Genomic DNA, 12,396 nt, shown 5'->3' on the forward strand with positions numbered 1-12,396 from the left:
TTGTGTGACTTGATATTCACAGCAACAGTGAAGTTCATTGTACTTATTTATACAGCAGTATACAACCTGCTTTCATACCTAGAAACTGTTGGTGATGTTGACTTTGGGCAATTACAGTTTGTTCAACAGACGTGCCTGTCTGTTGACCACTTCCTGTGAAGCCATCTGCAACTCCATCCACTTTCTGCATAGGCTTATACCTACAAAAATAGTAAGTACAAAATTATCCTTTCTGTTCAGTTCTTCATAAATAAGATCATACAATGTATATTCACTTTGATTTCTCCATCTCAAAATAAAATTTTGATGAAAAGTAACAAAAGAACTTACACATTTTTATTTATTTTTTGAATAACAGAAGAAACAATTACTAAGGGAAGCTAGAGCATTAACAATTCACTGAGGTGATAATTAAGAATTCATAAAGGTGATATTACAGCACACTACCAATTTCTTGTGGAAATTAGCTTAGGAACAGCATACCATAAGATCAGGTAATTTATACCAAAAAGAATCAAATCCTTCTGTTTCTAAATAGCTTGACTTCCCAGTAATTATGTAATTCAAAAATAACGTTTCATTACCTTAAGAAAAAACAACATTACTGTTTGAGGATAGTGAAAGACTTTTCAAACCCAACAAACTTCTCTCATAAGCACAGAAGGCCTGAGAAAGCTGCCTGGAAACCTAAGCTCTTCACTAGCCAATTCTCAGAATCTTTATAAAAGGACAAAACCATAATGATAAAAACGAGAATGCTGTTTTGGATGGTCAAATGTCTCAACAATCAGTCTGACAGGTTGATGATCAGGCCTGTCACTTCCAACACAACTGAGAATTTACTCTGTCCTAGGTCTTAATGGCAACATCTTGGATGCTTCACACTTTTGAAAAAGAATTGTAGCCACTAGAAAAGGAAAGAGAAACCCCAAAGCTAAATAAAGTGTGGTTTAACTATCACTCAAATTGGAATTGTGCAGACTGTAAAACACTATGTTAACTTCAGAAACGTAACAAAAAATTCCACTCGATGCACTACTTTGAGAAGCAGTTTAATCAGTTGGGAATATTTAATTTTGTTTCCAGTAAACATAAACCAGCACTGCCTCATGTAATTACTGAGATTTTACTTTAGAAGGAAGATCCCATAAAAAACATCCGTTCAATATTCTAGGCAATCGTGACATGAATATAAATATACAATAACAAAAGACAGAAAGTACACTTTTCAACAGAAAGACTCTTGATCTGAGTAACAAACAGTTTTATAACTTTAGGGATTTCAGTGTTTGGGGAAAAAAAAGACACCTATACCTATCCTATCTCTAGGACATTTATATCAAGTTTCACTTTCTGTAATGGCTCAGTGTAAAATACTATGCCTGTTGAAGCAATAGTAAAACTAATCAACTGTAATAAAGAATAAAATTTCATCTCTGGCATCACAGTAGCACCGAACTCTTCTGAATGAGCTTGTTATTACTTGATAAATCCAGGTGCAATACAGACAGTTCATATGGGAAGAATTCTTAACTCCTCGCTCATTATGCATTATAATTACAAATACCAGGCAAAAGATCAACTTCCGCAAATATTTGTAAATTTAAACCTATACTTTAAGAAAGCTCCATTACTTTCTGCAAAATACTATTTTACTGACCCTTCAGCTCCTGAAATAGGATTCAAATTGTTTTGAATACATAAAAATAACACTCTAAGTTTTTTAGGTATTAAAAAACCCTTTTAATTAAAGTATAAAAGCCAACTTAATTATTTGGTGTTAGGAATCAGATTTATCCACCTAATTACTCCCCTATGCTTTAAAATATGCTGGCCAAAATTCAGGTAACTTGTCACAGGAGTTAATCAGTTTCAACAGCATTAGAAAATCACTTGTAAAATGAAACCAAAGAACAACAAAAAAATCTTCTTGTGGAGCTTCAGATGAAACATAAGCAGACAGTGGTTAACAATTTTAGATCTGCTGTCTTTTACATACAAATAGAGCTTTGGCAGTTCAGACATCAAACAGCTCTCCAGAATTCTATAGTTTAATTCAAGCCATTTTTGATGTGCAGAAAAAATAGTTAAAATTTCCTAACTGGTAAGAGCTACATTTTCTAAAATTACCCAGACTCTTACTCTGTTTCCCTATTTTACTCAATACAAACCTATGCCTTATTTCATCTTCTACCCTCTTTTCTCTTTAATAACTAGGTGCTATAAGACTAGGAGCAGAAAATAATAACTAAAATAATAACTAAACTTACATTAATATTATAGCTTTCTAATGATACCTGACCCAGAAAGGACACCATGTGAATTTTAAATTTGCTAGCATAAACACAGTAAAACTTTACGAAGTCTTTAGGTAACAACAGACATTTTTTCAGTTTGTGCAAAGCTATAAAAATAAAATAGCCCCTAAACTACTGAAACTGGAACATGTAATCAGGTAATTCAGAAATGATACTGAATGATACACTGGTCTCACTTAGCAGTTAATTTAGTATACAACTTTATTGACTTCCACAGACTAACTGTGACATAACTTCATTAACTTACTCTCTCACTGCAGAACAGATTAATAACTTCCTGACTAAAATTTATGAGCAGTAAACAATCCATATTCATTAATAAAGTAAAGCAGAAACTGGAAGTATAATAAAATGCCTGCTTGGTTTGAAATACACATATGAAATTGGTAGGGAAAAGAAACAAGGTCAAAACTATCAGAACTGTGAGAAGCCAAAATGGATTGACTAAGTCACAAGACAGACAAAAACCAGCACAGTTTTTTCAGTTACATTTTCTGCATATTTTGTTGTTTGCTTGTTACTGCTGCCATTCTGCCACTATTTGGATTTTACTCTAAGTCTTACAATTTGGTATTTTTCTAAAAAAGTCAATGCATACTGCTATGCAATTTATAATATTCTCTATATTTCTTTAAAACTATCTGGCTTACTAAAAATAAACCATGGGGATTCCAGAAAGAAACAGAACTAAGCTCTAAGGATTAACTTCTATTTTATTTTTGTTTTTTTATTTCTATTTTTGATCTACTATTGTGATTTATCACTAGAAGTTTACTGACATCTGTGAGAAGTGAGTTAAAGTACCAAACTATGTGAAAAGATGGTGATCTTATCCATAACAATGTGTAAAGTACATTAAAACATTTTACTACTGTATGCAAATAAAATGTTGCTATTGGTGCTACTAGGGAAAAAAATCAGCTTTTATAATTAGCAGAAAGCAAAAGTTGAGAATCAAAGGGCTTGCAGCACCACAGGCAGCACGTACTAATGCTGTTAACTATAGCAAAATTGAAGAAATTCAAATAATTTAAAAGATTATTGAAGATGCATAACCTGCAAGTTACAAAGAAATATCTGAGAAGCATTTGGATGCTATCAGAAAGTTTTGATGTGTAGATCACATTTACTAGTTGCCTTCTAGTGTTTGAAGAAAATAAAACCACTTCCAAGTATAGTGTTGTGTTTATATCATAAAGCCTCCAAAATAATGCAGAGGCTTCAGTAAAAGCATGGTTATCTGAAATCAAATACAGTAAAACTGTAAAGAAATTTAAGGAATGCAAATTTTATCTGTATGCTTTTAAAACATCTCTCCTTGGTCCAATAAGCATTGTTGAGATACATCTAATCTAGAAGCCTAAGCAGAACTTCCTAGGTTTTTATGTCACAATCACCTCAGCATCGGAACCATACTATACACAAAGTATTTGTGCTTGTTCAAGAGAAAGACTGAATTTTTTCTGAACCACTCCATTAGAAAGTTGACAAGCAGTTTATTATGTAAGTCTCTTATTAAAATTTTAGGACATTGTGTCTTAACAAACTTGTAGCCCAGTCTCACTGATACCACTATTTGTTGGACTACAATACCTCGCTCTCTATCTTCAAAAAGATTACCACTATAAAAATGTGTAATTCCTCTGTTGTCCATAAAACTGTGCCCCTTTTAAAAAAAAAATCCATAAATACTTGATGCTTTGGACCCCCAGTGACTTAGTTTAAAGGTAATGTTTGACTGAACAGTATATCCAGGAAACATAAGAATACAGGAAAGAAAACAGCAGAAAAATACAAATTAGTTTCTACCTAAAATAAATACATTGGGTAAAGAACATCTATAGGCAATAGAGATTAATGATTTATGGTTAAAACAATAATATATTGTTAGCTGAATACTGTAATATACAGTAAATAACAATACAGCTATTTTATTTATTACAAAACATCTTAGCTGCATGTTCAGCTCCCATAAATGAAAGCAAAAAGGCGTAATAGTTGTCTGCAAGAACTGAAAGATATATTTGCAATTAACTTGGAAAGTTGGAGGTTTACTTCTGGAAATAGAATTTAAAAAATACACTGTTATGACTGCCCTGAAGAAAAAGCAAGCATACCTGTATCAATTTCCCTAGGCTAAGCCATAAAGATAATTCAGCTTCTGAGCCACAAGCTTCTAAAACAGACTAAAAATGGAACTTGACTTTAGGAATTGTATCTCTGATACATTTCTCTTAAATGGTCTGTCAAGAAATGCTTCTGGGGAAGAGATTTCATAATAAGATTGTACTTTAAAGTTCTAGACTTAAAACTGCAAATAAATTTGGCATAATACTTGGGTTGGATATTACTTTACTTCTTCCTAACAATCTTTATCTGATGTCTATTCACTGTTAGTCAGGCCAGGGTTTGATCCAGGACTGATGGATAATATAACCATTTAAATATCCTGGTTTTTCCTACCCTGGAAAACATCCAGAAGCAGGATGACAGAGGCAAGCCAGGGACTTCCCTTGGAAGTCTGAGCCATACAGCAGGTCCAGCTGAAAGGCAGGGTGTTAGTTATTATCTTCCAGCCAAGACTAGTTGTTAATAGTTTAGTTTAATAACTAAAATAAAATTACATAATAACATCAATAAAAATAATAATTGTAATGAAAAGGAATATAACAAAGAGAGAGAAATAAAACCCAGGAAAAGACAAGTGATGCACAATGCAGTTGCTCACCACCCGCTGACCGATGCCGCAGCAGCGATTCCCCCCCAGCCAACTTCCCCCCAGTTTATACTGAGTGTGACATCCTATGGTATGGAATATCCCTCTGGATAGTTCAGGTCACCTGTCCTGGCCACGCTCCCTCACAGCTTCTTGTGCACTTGCTCGCTGGCAGAACACAGGAAACGGATAAATCTTTAATTTAGGGTAAGTGCAACTTAGCAACACCTAAAACATCAGTTCAGTGTGTTACCAACATTATTCTCACACTGAATCCAAAACACAGAACAGTACCAGCTACTGGGAAGAAAATGAACTCTACCCCAGTCAAAACCAGGACACCATTAAAATTAATCAAGCAAAATATACATTTTTATTTCAAGAATGTAAAATAAAAGTTTGACACTGTTTGACCAAAGAATACCCTAAAATTAAGAAGTAAGGTTGCAAAGAGAGAAGAATGAACCAAAGTTCAATTGCTGCATGCTAAAGAGTGGCTGTAATGAAGACTGTTGAATAATTTAATATAATTGTTAAATATTTTTCCAAAATTACTATTATAATCAGCACATTCCAATGAGACAAAAATGTTCTGGAATCATCACACTTGGCTTTAAAAATCCCTGTTTCTATTAGAAGCATTTGCAGTTTTCTGGTTAGTTAAATATGAGTAAGTTATAATGGTTTATGAGTTTCCATTTTTCAATGAAAACTTCCTATATTCTGTTGGATAAAAATCTTCATTCTTAAAAACTCTATATCCTATTCAGTATTGCTAGTATGTTTGATGCTAGTATGCAGAGCAGAAACAATGTACATTTTTCACAGTGCAACTGCCGAAGTCTGGCTAATTACTTGATCTCTGCATTTTATTTAGGACACTGGGATTTTCAAAAGCAAAAAATATTTTACTGAGATCTGTGTACCCTGAACGAAGGGATGAACAAAGACCCTCAGAACTACTTTGTATGATTAGTACACCGGTAGGACTATGTGAACAATGCTTCTATTTCTAGGGTACCTAACTGGTCATGACAAGATTTCAAGTCTAAAGGTATCAGCCTGTCTTCTGTCTTAAAAGACAAGAAGTATTGCAAGCTCCTGAGCAAAGAGATGAAGCTTCATGTAAGAAGGTATACTGGGATAGCTGCTTTTAAGGATTTAATAACAGTGCCATTGTTATTAAGTTATAACATGGTGGTCTTTTCTGCAGTCAGTATTGCAGGTAGGTAACAGAGGCTTCCACTTTTCCAGTTTTCCTCCATCTTGTTGCTAGCCTCCACTGAAGATAATGAATAACCAATTTTTCTACTACTGCACAGTATTTTTCAGGTAACAGCAACCTATTCAGCATAATTATCCAGTGCCTTGTAGCTTACATCCTTCATCAACATCTTTACAGATTCTCACAGCAGAGCTTAAGGTTTGTATGAGTGGAGCATGAATGTGAGTGTGCTTGTGCATGTGTATGTGTGCACATGCAAAACATGGGTTAAAGAAAAGGTATGCACTAACTGCTACACAATGCTATACATGTGATTTCATTCAAATATAATCAGGGCACGAATTGACATAAAGATCATGTTAACAAAATGCCACCAAACATATGTAGGTAAGGAAAATAAGGAACTATGTAAGATACATGGTGGTGTTAAACAAAATAATAAAACAAGTAATTAAAAAAACTAAGTAACTCCTAACAGTTAAATAACACAAGTTCAAAGACACTTTGTCATTGTGAATAAAGAATGAGAGACATGGTGATGATTATGGCATAATTTATCCAGAAACAATTTCATAGAAACAATTCTAGTTAGATCATTGTGGCGTATGTCTTGCTGCACACATGTGATTTTGGGTGTGAGTGAATGAGTGAATGAGCTTGAGTGATAAAATAAGCCTGCTTGGAGTTTTTGTAAATATCCAGAACCTTTTCTTACCATATAATCTTGCAATGAGTTTTGTAAGAAGAATTTATCTGTGTTTGAATTAAAGTTTGAAGTTGTGTTTTCCATATTCTATTTGTGTCCAAGGCCACAAAAAAGGCTTAGCACACTATACCAAACTGTTCATTCAATTACATTTTTGGGGAGGTAAGAGCTCTAGAGGTGTCATGTTTGATGTGCTGCTGTTCTACAAATGAATTTCATTACATTACACATCTTAGATATTTCACTTTAGGGTAACATGGGGGACTAGTGACATCAGGCAAATAAAAATTAATTTCAAATATATTTACTGATTTCCATTTTTTCCCTAAAATTTTCTACTCAAAATAGTTTTTAATATGCATATTCACACATTCTTTCACCATCAGCATAGCTTTTTGTGGTCACTGTGCCACTGCTTTCAAGTACTTCTGAGCTTTCACAGGTTCCGCAGCAACAGCAGATGCTGAGGAAAGATCCTTAGATCAACTTACAGGCAAATCATTATGGTCACATTAATTCTTTGCATGGAGAGGAAATAAACACCAAACTGAACTTAACCATAAGCTCTTTTATAGGCAGCTTATATATAACATGAGCTCTTTTATAGGCAGCTTATATATAACATGATATAGTAATGAAAGCAAACAGCAAAATTTTAAATTCAAGCTCTTACTGCTTTGATTCAGCTTGTGGGATAAGAACTCAAGATAGAAGATAAGAAGACTCTTTTCGTATCATGTTTCACTTTATTATTATTACTTTTTGAAAATTAATGACAATTTCTAGGTGAATATTCTTTCATGTTGACTCATACCTAACTAAAGTGATGTCAACTGGATATCCAGCAAACTTTTATTTTTCACAGCAGAGAAAATGAACTAAAGTTACGTTAGAATTTCTACTTTTCCATGTAAGGAAAAGTAAGGCTTTACAATATTAATAAGTACCTATGTTAACTTCACACTTTACCTCTGTTTCTGCTGCATGGGCTGTTGTCTCATAGCCATATATTGCATGTCCTCTTGTAGTCGATTAAGAGGAGAGTCTGGCTTGACACGAATTCCATAGTAATGATATTTGGAATTCCCCCTTCATGAAAGAGCAAAGAACAGTAACACTATTTCTATGCACCTACAATATATTTACTTTACAATTTACACTGACTGGAAAACAATACCCACGAATCAGGACTGACTTTCCTGTCATACCAGTTTTGCCTGGGTATCATTTTACCACCTTTGGGAAATTAATTTATTCTCTTAAGCAAATATTATCCAGAACTTTTAACTTGTAATAAACTTGAGTAAGAAAAACAAAATGCAAATAAATATAATTTATCTAGTTAGGGAGAAACATAATTCTTAGTAATTTCCAAAGAACAGGATACATTTTATTTGCACTGATAAAAATCTGCAGTGTATTTATCAAAATGTAAACACATAAAAAGTCAAAAACAGGAGAAGTAAAAGTATAATAATATCTGGAAAAGCATAAAACTGTTTAACATTAGGAGACAGAATTGACAGAAACCCACCATAATATTTAAACAAAAGTTTTCTTTATTTTTTGATTAGCAGACAAGTTTTTTACTCCTAATTTTTATTTGTGTTTTCTATTACAGTTCAGGATTTCATTAACACAAACCTAGTTCCAAGTCTTCTGGTCCTTAATCCCATGAAGATTGACCGTATGAGTTTTCCAAAGGAGGCAGCATTGACTGGATCCAACTTGTGTTCCTGACAATGTCGTAAGTAATGGTTGTAAAGGGTACTTCTTGGAAGGCTCACTCCTTCTGCAGTTTCATAGTTGTCTAAAAGCCACTGAAGCTATATCACATACAAAATAGAAAAAAAAAAATCATTATTACTTTATTAAAAATATCTTAGCCATACAACATTACTTATGACAGTTTTGAAAACACTCTTCAGGTCTATTAAATAATTATTTCCTTCTTCAGAGACTCTTTAAATGCTAGCTATACCATAGTGCTTTAGGATCTTCAGAATTACCAGGAAATAGCAAAACTCATTGTACTTGTGACCTCAGGCAACTGTCCACTTCTTAAAGTATTTTTGATTCAGTACTACACCAATACTTGGTAAAGGCATCTATGCTTTGGAGAAAAACTGTTAGTATTGCAAAGAAATAATCATGAATGTAATTCACATAAATTGCAGAAAACAAACTCCTTGGTCTAACAATAGTTAATATATTTAAAAAGCTGGAATATTACAGTGTTTTAATCTGCCTGATGTTAAAAAACATTACAACACTTAACTGAATAGAATGTTTTTACTCTCAGATACATATAAGAAAAAAGCTATTGCGTATAATTCAAAAAGCAACCTAGATAACATTGAAAATAACTGGTACATCTATAAAGCATTAGGGGTACAATGCCTTTCAGTTGTAGCTTGTTTGCCTTTGACTTCCAGGAGGAACAGAACAATATTATTGGAAAAATATTAATCTTATCCTGTAACTGTGGTAGGTAATTTTAGCCACATGCAAGAAAAGGCCTTTTATGTAACATCATTGGACTTTCCAAGCAGTGCACACTCATGAAACACCTCTAGCTGTCATTAATATACAAAAAAGCAAAAAGGACAATTTAATACTCTGAGATTTAACATTATAAGAGAATGACAAAATAGATCAAAAATAATATAGGTTGAGGACGCATTTAAATTCCATGTTTTTTTTTTTTTTTTATATGCTAATATTTTCCTTATATTTCCCCAGTATTTGCTATGGTTTCAGTTCTCCTGAAATTTTCCTTTAGATATAGCTTGAATGGGTCACAAATTTCATTTCCTGTTTTAATTTTACTTCTCTGTTTTCCTAAGTATTTCTACCAAAATAATACAGTGTGACTATTCAAGCTCGGTAGGATTAGAGATCTTACCAAAACTCTACATTTAACTTGATTGTCCAGTGAAAATGCAAACTGAGGGCATTGTGACTTCAAGACTTGCTACAATCTTACTTTGATGAGCTAGGTATTCACATAAATATGTAATAATTTTCAATTTAGTCCAGCAAAGCTAGTATAAACAAACCACAAATTACTAAGCAACAATAAAAGATATACATGGTTTATGTGTTATTTATTCCTTTGCAGAATTATTTTCTGTTAGAACAGTGCATCAATGTTCAGAGTAACTTATCGTTCAAAGAACATTAATATTTTAGTGTGAAATAGCCATGAAATGTTTCAGTCTTGACCTTTTCTTTGTCACAACACTGTTATGTACTGAAGTACAGATGGTAACAAATATATTGAATTTATAGCTATGTTTTAGTCATAGTGAGAAATTCACCAATATAAATGCAAAAACATTACTACAGAATTTACTCTAGACCATTCAAACACCATTTCCTTATTTGCTTTTTATTGAAAACATGCCCATAATGCTTCCATGCTTCTTAAACATAGGCTCTAGAAAAATATACAGAAGATGTAAATGCTTCCAAGACAAAAAATTTTTAGCTCAATTTGCAGATAATTTTGCATTTCAAATACACAAAATGAAAAATTAAAATCTTTGTATCAGTTATCATATAATAATTTTAAAAGTCTTGATATTCCCAAATGTTTCTAAATTGAGCATCGGTCATTTTGAAATAAAGCTGAAGAAAAAGTATAATCATAATGATTAACTTTCACCTGAATATATTAAACTTACTTCACTAATGCCCTGACATAAGCCTGTCTGGGCTTAGAAACAAAGGTAATTAATTATATCTTTCAACTGTTGTATTTTATCTATATTTAAAATCTATTCTTCTAACATCTATATTTATATAACATTTATAATATATTATTAAATCTATAATTTAATCAGAAGAGATATGGAAGGTGAACTATTTTTGTTTTCCCCAAAGGGAAAAACTTTGTCAATGCCAAAAGACTAACAAACAAAGAAACTAAATTTTCAAATTAAGTTCTGTATGTAGCATTAAAGATAATTTTGCTCCAGATGGCTTCTAACCTATTATAGATCTCTTCAAGTGTACTTCATTAATGATAAGGATTTCTAACATGTTATTTCAACCATAACTTGCATTATTCACCACCAAAAAACCCAAATCAAATATAAGCGCATGATAAGAACTTTGCTCCTGGGTGGAGTTACTTAGTAGCAGAAAATCTGAGTCATTACTTGCTAGACTATAGACTGGAGGAAAATGTGCAGTTCATGTATTATTCTAAAAGGAAAACTATCTCCAAACATTATAAAACTATTGTAAACAACTTTTAAAAAACGTTTTTTCTACCACAAAGAGATATACTTCTAAAACTAAGCTGTTCAGGTTTGAATCCTGACTTTTTCATTCATAGTACTGACCATATTGTATGGGTAAGATGGGTAAAGGTATGAAATATTTACAGTCAAACCTGTTAAATTGACTGTAACTCCAATTAAGCTGCAATGTTAATAAAATATTCAACTAGCAATTAATTAAGTCAAACTCATGCAGAAATAAATCATGAAAGAAAAGAAAAAAGATGAGAAATTGCAAAGTCCTTAAAATGAGCAAATGTGGGTTTAGATAAAAAAAAAAATCCTAGAAAACCTCATAAAGGAATCATAGGGCAAAAATTCAAATTCCAAACCTAGTATTTTCCCACAAATTATTATATCACCTGCAAAGTGAAAGTTAATTAAACACACCATTTTGAATTCTATTTTTAAACCTACTAAACCCAATTTATTTAATAAATGCCAAACCAAACCATTAGCAGTCAAAATCAAGAACAGGTTAAATAGACAAAACCTAAACTTTGCATAAACTTCCTCCATACCTTCCTTCCTTGAGTTTAAAGACAATAAACACTGCTTTAAAAATAGGCAAAACATTCAGTAATAGATCTAGACTGTTAACTTCTTCCAAAATAACCAAGCTTGGGAAAGAATGATTGCCAGAAAAATACATACAGGGATTTTATTTTTTTTTTTTCCCACAGCATCAAAGATATATCCCTACCAGAATAATTTTGAAGAAGTCTTCACAGTCAAAAAGAAATTCCATGATAAGACTTCACAGTTGGATGTGATTATTAGGAACACACTGTGCATAGTTCCAGGAATGAGTGGAACATAGTTTGCTGGGGCACAAAGTAAGCTGGGGCTTATCTTGTAATTCTACTCAGTTTTATACCAAGATTCCAGACTTCGTAACAGCATTTAAACACAAACTTATCAACAGTTCAAGTGTTCCATGTCTTAACATAATCTTCTGACACTTCTCCAAGGTAACTTATGGTCCCTTTAAAAATGACATTTATATAGTAATTTTGGTATTATCTGTCTACTACTATCTATTATTATTTAAGTAATAATTTTCATATTGTCTTATCTTCAAAATAGTTACTTTGCATGCATCCAAAGTGGAATCTAAAAGTCCTTCTGTATAACTTTTTATAATA

The 12,396-nt window shown here is 32.5% G+C and overlaps 1 protein-coding gene across 5 annotated transcripts in view; it reads right to left on the reverse strand.

The window, feature by feature from the left end:
• Positions 1 to 12,396, reverse strand: part of RFX3 (regulatory factor X3) — a 144,063-nt gene that overhangs the window by 20,973 nt on the left and 110,694 nt on the right. For all 5 annotated transcript variants that reach the window (XM_026866799.1, XM_026866797.1, XM_026866798.1 and 2 more), the window contains 3 exons: positions 8,610 to 8,791; positions 7,935 to 8,054; positions 79 to 200 (listed from right to left, as the gene is read on the reverse strand). In XM_026866799.1, the coding sequence (XP_026722600.1) occupies positions 79 to 200; positions 7,935 to 8,054; positions 8,610 to 8,791 (424 nt within the window). The remainder of the gene's footprint in view (positions 1 to 78; positions 201 to 7,934; positions 8,055 to 8,609; positions 8,792 to 12,396) is intronic.

Source organism: Athene cunicularia, assembly GCF_003259725.1.
Source record: "Athene cunicularia isolate RWA chromosome Z unlocalized genomic scaffold, athCun1 chrZ_part4, whole genome shotgun sequence".
Classification (NCBI taxonomy): domain Eukaryota; kingdom Metazoa; phylum Chordata; class Aves; order Strigiformes; family Strigidae; genus Athene; species Athene cunicularia.